This window comes from Otolemur garnettii, unplaced genomic scaffold, assembly GCF_000181295.1.
Source record: "Otolemur garnettii isolate 467f Iridium unplaced genomic scaffold, OtoGar3 scaffold00386, whole genome shotgun sequence".
Lineage (NCBI taxonomy): Eukaryota > Metazoa > Chordata > Mammalia > Primates > Galagidae > Otolemur > Otolemur garnettii.
Window position 1 is genome coordinate 164,762 of NW_003852781.1, and position 7,154 is coordinate 171,915.

General features: G+C 41.2%; 1 protein-coding gene across 1 annotated transcript in view; it reads right to left on the reverse strand.

The window, feature by feature from the left end:
• Positions 1-4,354, reverse strand: part of LOC100965706 (probable histone-lysine N-methyltransferase PRDM7) — a gene marked incomplete at its 5' end in the record, with an annotated part of 13,840 nt that extends 9,486 nt beyond the window's left edge. Inside the window, 2 exon segments of the mRNA XM_012813959.1 lie at positions 3,768-3,898; positions 4,231-4,354. Coding sequence (XP_012669413.1) covers positions 3,768-3,898; positions 4,231-4,354 — 255 coding nt within the window.
• Positions 4,355-7,154: the final 2,800 nt, after the last annotated feature.

Below are 7,154 nucleotides of genomic sequence, written 5' to 3' on the forward strand. Positions count from 1 at the left end.
CTCTAAACAACAATAATAACTAAAAGAACAATTAGCACAAAAAATGGAAGGTAGAGCCTGAATTTTGTTTCCCCCACACACATGTTAAAGCCCTAATCTTCAATGTGGGTGTATTTAAAGATGGAGCTTTCAGTAGGTAATTAGGGATACAGGAAGATGATGGGATTAGAGCTTGTATAAGAAGGAGAAGACAGAGCTTACTTTCCTCCTGCCGTGAACATACAAAGAAGAGTTCATGTAGTATACAGTGAGATGGAGGCTGCCTACAGGTCAGGAAGAGAACCCTCATCAGAGCACAACCATAATAGCACACCGATTTTTGTACTTCGAGCCTCCACAACTGTCAGGAAATAAACTTCTATCACTTAAGCAACCAAATATATGCTATTTATTATGGCAGACTGACTAACTAGTACAATGGGTGAAAGACTTGAATAGACATTTCTCCAAAGAAAACGTATCAATGGTTGAGAAGCATATGAAAAGATGCACAACATCAGTAATCACAGGGAAATAAAAATTAAAACCACAATGAGATATCATCTAACACTGATTAGGATGGCCTCTATCAAGAAACCAGGAAACAAAAAGTGTTGGTAAAGATGTGGAGAAATTAAAGCTTAGTCATTGTTAGTGGACGTCTTAGTCTGTCTTTCATTACTATGTCAGAATACTGTGTTCCAGGTAATTTATAAAGAAAAGAAGTTTATTTAGCTCATGATCCTGGATGCTGGGAAATCCAACAGCATGGCACTACCCTCTCTGGTGAGGGTCTCATGCTACATCATAATGTGGGAGAAGGGTAAATGAACATGTGAGATGGAGCTAGAGAGGGAAGGGACAAACTCATGTGTTTCATCATGAACTCACTTCTAAAATAATTAATCCATTCATGAGGGTGGAACCCTTAAACCTAATAACCTCTTAAAGACTCTGCCTCCTATAGTGTTACAAGGGCAATAAAGTTTCTACTGCATAAACTTTGGGGAGAACATTCAAACCACTTCAGTGGGAATATAAAATGGTAAAGCCACTATGAAAAATAAGATAGAGGTTCCTTAAGAAACTAAAAACAGCTATCAGAAATCCTACTTCCAGGTACATGGTATCTCCAAAAGAATTGAAAATAGGATTGCAAAGACATACTTGCACACCCAAGGCCATTGCAGCATTATTCTCAATAGCTAAGAGATGAAACAACCTAAATATCCTTCAACAGATAAATGGATAAAGAAAATGTGGTATATATAAAATGGATTGTTATTCAGTCTTAATAGAAAAGGAAATCCTGTCACAAGCTACTGCATGGGAGAACCCTGAGGACATTATGCTAAGTGACAGAAGCCACTCATAAAAAGACAAATACTGCATAGTTGTACTTTTTTTTTTTTTCTGGTGAGAGGAAGACAGACTCTTACTCCCTTCCTCAGGCTGGAGTGCAGTGGCACCAGCTTAGCTCACAACAGCCTCAAATTCCTGGATTCAGGCGATCCTCCTGCCTCAACCTCCTGAGTAGCTGGGACTACAGGTGTCTGCCACAGTGCCCAACTAATTTTTCCTCTTTTTAGTAGAGACCAGGTCTCACTTTTGCTCAGGCTGCTCTCACATTTCTGATCTTCTGAGCTCACATCATGCTCCATTGTTGGCCTCCCAGAGTTCTAGGATTCCAGGCCTGAGCCTCCACACCTGGCTGACTGTCTCAGAAACTCTCCTCTCAAAGCAGTATAAGAGGAAATGAGCACCTCACCTTGATTTTATAATACCTGGGGATTACTTTATTCACCTGATGCTGCCTCTGGTCAGTGACATGTGGGAAAGATCAGGGAAACCGAATAGGTCTCTCAAACCCTCTCCCAGAATCAAGAGAAAGAATCAGATTCATTTGGGGGTAAGAGGATCATGTAGTATGAATAAATACACATAAATCAATTATTCATCTTTACTTAATATATTAGTTATTTTCTGTTCTTCTTCTCCTTCTTCTTCTTTCCCTTTTTTTCTTTTCTTTTGTCTTTCTTTCTTTTTTTTTCAGACAGAGCCCCAGGCAGAGGGCTATGGCGTCAATATAGCTCACTGCAATTTCAAACCATGAGCTCAAGGGATCCTTCTACATCAGCCTTCTGAGTAGCATGTCATGATGGCCAGTTATGTTTTGTCAAAATTTTAGTAGAGATGGGGTGTAGTTTATGGTCAGTCTTGTACTGAATTCCTGAGCACAAGCAATCCTCTCATCGCAGCCTCCTCGAGTGCTAAGATTACAGCATGAGCCATAGAGCCAGATTGAATGTTTCCTCTTCTAAGACATTTAATTTCCTGATTATGAGATTAGTGTTAGAAAGATTTTGGTGGATTTACAACTTAATTAAGATTTCATTAATTCCCTTCTGATTAACTAACAATGTTTACCAGAAAAGATTTTTGTTTTTAAAAAAGAATGACTGCATTCATTTACTTGTTTAATTTTTTTTTTCTTTGTAGAGACAGGATCATGATCTGTTGCCCAGGCTGGAGTGCAGTGGCTGGATTACAATTTGCTGGATTGCAGTTTGCTGTATCCTGGGCTCCCACAATCACAATCCTCCTGTGTCAGCATCCACATTAGTTGGTACTATAGGAGTACCCCACCACATTTTGGAAATTTTTCTTATTTTTCCCAGAGACAAGGTCTTACAACAGCTTAGGTTGGTCTTCAACTCCTAGCCTCAGGCCATCCTTCTGGCTTGGCCTCCCAAAGTACTGAGATTATTGGGGTGAGCTAATGCACCTGGCCCAAATTTTGAAAATATAGAAAAACACGGATAATTATACTGGAAAGCCTATACATTCATATTCATTCAGTCCAATCTCAACATTCTGCACAACTGCTTCAAATTTTGTTTTTAATTTCTAAATTGAAAATTCCAGGATGGGTGTGGTGGCTCATGCCTGAAATCCCAGCACTCCTGGAAGGCTTAGGTAGGTGGAATGCTTGAGCTGAGGAGTTGGAGACCAGTTTGAGGAAAAGTGAGACTCCCATCTCTATCCAAAATAGGAAAATTAGGTGGGTGCTGTGGCAGGTGCCTATAGTCCCAGCTACTCAGGACTCAGGTGGCTGACACAGGAGGATTCCTTCAACCCAAAAATTGGGGGATGCTATGAGCTGTGATGAGGACATGGCACCCTACCCAGGGCAACAAAGTGAGACTCCACATCAAAGAATATTTCTCAATTCAAAATAATAATAATAATAATAAACGCTTGTAAAATGCACCATAAGTGTGGTCCAACCAGCTAAGTGTAGAGTATAAATCTCTTAACACAATAATTTAAAAAATGCCATGAAGGCTATGTTAACCATTTTGTTGTAAGTATTTCAAATTGTATATACAACCAGCACATTGTACCCTATAAATGCATTAATGGACACAGCTATAATTTAATAATGATAATAATAAACAACAATAATTAACAATAAACAAAAACCCAATGAAGCCATGGGGGAGTCAACTGCCAGCACTTCCTTGTTCTGTTGTGATAACAACTATTCAGATTTTGGTAGCCCTATTCATATTCAGATTTTATACATTTATGACTTATTATCGTATCCATAAATAATATATGTCATTGCTTTACACATTTGAAAACTTTATAAGAATAGCCTCTTAGTGTATGTATTTTTTGGCAGCTTGCTTGCTTGGTGAACATTTCTGGTTTTGAGGGAAGACTCTGTTTCCTTTGTTAACAAGATGCAGCTGAGACCTAAATTGAGGCTGGTCTCAGGAGTTTACCTTTAAATCCTTTGGCCTCTCACCTTGTTGCCTAGGTGTCCATTCTTCATCTGAATCCTCAGCATGATCCACCTGGTATTTGATGGCCTGTCTTCGGTGACCCATGAAAGCCAGTCGAGGGGCTCTGAGACCTGACAAGAAACAAAATCTTTGTCCTGAATAGAAAAACCTGGGAGGAGGAACAAAGGGCAGTAGCAAAGGAAAGTAGCACAAAGGCAGTGGGGCTCTGCCTGCTGAGCTAGGAGAGTCTCAGCCAAGGTCAAGGTGTGACCTCTGCATGGCCAATATTAACGCTCAGTGTTGTATTAACACAGAGGAACAAAATTTCCCTCCAGATTTGTGTCCATATAGAAGGGAACTGTGGGCAGATGCTGCCACCTAAGAGAAGGCCAAAATAACATATCAGGACTGAAAATGTGGTTTGTGTTTCCTGGGTTGGTCTGCCCCTAGCACTTTCTGTTACCTCTGTCAGTCGGCACATCATAGTTCCTTTCCACATTCCTATGGTGGATTTTCTCCTGGGTTCCCTTCTCGGCCCATTCTTCCTTGGAGAAATATTTTGAAATGTCCTTGAAAGCATTTTTCCCCTAGAGAAAGTAAAAAATGCCATCAGTGCTTTCCTAGTACACATCAAGCTGGGCCTTTTCCTTTACCTTGAGTGTAAGGTGCAGCCTCTTGTCCCTACAAAACAAGGGTAAAGACTCCCTCTCGCCCCAGATTATGTCCTGTTTCACAGAGCAAACACTAAACATTTTCCAAGTTCTCCTATGACAGAGAGCAGTTGTTGATACTTGTGTCCTTTCCCCTCCCACATCTTAGATAGGACCAACTACCCCCATTCTATACACGTGCAGACAGGGTTGCCCAGGGGTGCAGGCCAGGAATTTTGCAGACTTTCAGAGATCAGATCCTTAATATTTTGTCCCCTCCTCACCTTTCCTACCGACACTGCTTGAAGCCAGATTTCACCACCCCCTTCTTCTTATTGTGGGCTTTCATACTCTTCTCCCTTTTCTACCCCTGGACTCTCCTCTTGAGACCTATTTGGGCTCATGGTGCTCAACTTCCTAATAGGGTCTGCTTCAACTCTGAATTTGGGAAGGGCCTTTGAGTCTCTCAGCTCCTAGGCCAAGGTTGTGGAAGGAGAAGGTACTAAGAGAGGGTGCCAGCCCAGACCATTTCCAAGAGCCAGACTCTGTTGTCTCTCCTGGCCAGGGCTGTCCAGAACAGGAAGATTTGGGCACCATGCCTACCAAAGAGGCCTTGGGGTATATGGATGGGATGGGGTGGTCTCTAGCAGTCTGGCAGATCACGTAAAGTGAGCTGAATGTGGTTTCTTCAGTTGGCTGATCTGAGGAAAGGTGGCAAAGGGGTCTGGAGGGTTGTCCCTAAGGGTGTTTGAGGGAAGTCCTGAGGCGTGAGGGCCAGAAAAGTTCCAAGAAGACCTTCAGGCCCCTTGACTGCCTCAGGTCAGGCTGATTAGCAGGGTTCTGTTCCAGTGAGGGAAAATGATCCTGTCTCTTAGAAGGGTTCTGGTGCTTTTGGGGGTTGGGTCTCATGCTGAGGGGATTCACATGTACTGGCCTTCCAGGTTTGCCTATAAGAAGTCTCTCAAGGTGGTAGGATTTGGGGGCCCTTGAGGCCAAGATGATTTGGAGGTTCTCAGACTGCAGTGATGTGGGCTCTCTCAGGCTGGAATTTGAAGGGCTGCAGCTGGGAGTTCCTAAGGGATTCCTACTGCACAGCGAAGGCCTGTGAGCTCCTGTTAGTCTGCCCCAGTCTCTTCCCATGTTGCCCACTTGAAGCCCCTAGGGCGGTAAGACGAGGTGAAGGCCCAGCTATCCATCTGCAGTGTCCTGTTAGTACACACAAGGTGCTAGTCAGCATTCCAACCAGAGTGATCTTGCACTAAAGGGGTAAAGCCATACCTGTCAGTCATCAGCGCACACCAGGTCTGAGCTGGGGCAGTCGGGCAGGACCTGCTCTTTCCTGTGTCAGCAAAGCCCCACCAACGCCATGGGGATTGGCAAGGCTGGGTCTTGCTGCTGTGTTTAAAAGCCACCAGTAGGCCTGGAGTGCTGGCTCATGTCTGTGATCCTAGCACTCTGGGAGGCAAAGGCAGGTGCATTGCCTGAGCTCAGGTGTTTGATACCAGTGTGAACCAGAGGGAGACCTCATCTTTAAAAACAGCCCTGTGTCCCAGCTACTTGGGAGGCTGAGGCAAGAGAATGAGTTAAGCCACAGGAGTTTGAGCTTGCTGTGAGCTGTGAAACTATAGCACTCTACTGAGGGTGACAAAGTGAGACTCCAACTCAAAATTTTTTTTTTAAAAAACTGAATAATTTATACTGTCACAGAAATGGTTTTGTTGCTCTTGTTTACTAGAGGTGATTTCCCAATACACTCATGTAAAAAGATAGAATATTTAAACTAAGTTGTCCAGTGAGAGATGTATTTACAACAATGAAAATGAGACAGAGGCCATCACACCTATGTGAATCAGAATGTTTTCACTGATAAACTACTTATAGCAGGTGTGTATTCATTACAAATATTTGTATTTGCCAAAGAAGAACCACTTTAAATAATGAGTTTTATGTTATATCTAAACTGGATACAAGCATATGTTTAAACTGAAAGGTATTTACTTGCCAAAGAATCTCCTTCAATATAGTGATCTAACTTCTGATTATTTATAGATTTTATAAATTTTAGAATCAATTTCTCTTTAAGGTTGGTCAGTTTGAATATAGTGATTTAGCTTCTGATTATTTATAGATTTTATAAATTTTAGAAGCAATTTCTCCTTAATGTGGGGCAGTTTAACTCTTGTGCACATAAAATGGAATTGAAGTTTATTATGCTTTTTTTTCTTTATCCAAATTTTAAGTTCAAGCTTCATATGGTACCTGCATCCTGTTCAAAGAATTATAGTCTAAAGGTTTCAGACTGTATTGTGTTCTCTACAAGTAAGGGTAACAAAATCAAAGCTATTTAAAATCACAAGCTTCAGTGAATCCTTAACGCCCAAATCTTCTGAATATTGTGAATTTTACCCCTTCCAGCTTGGTTTCTTCTGGATTCTGTGTACTTAACTGACATTTACATTTTAAAATCAACACACATTAAGATTAAAATTGGGCCTCTATTGTGACAGTCCCTATTTCCTCTTGTATTTTAAGTGCAAACTAACATGTAAGAGAACTTCAGCATCAAGTAATGCAAACACAAGTGTGCATTGGCTTGATTCAATTTGTTATGACCTTAGCAGTTTTCAACTGAAATTACACCATTTCCTAAATAAAGAAAACAAAGTATATTGCTGCACTTTAAAATTTTCAAGACAGCATTTAAAAATTGCCTTTTTTTTTTTTAAAAAAACTCAGT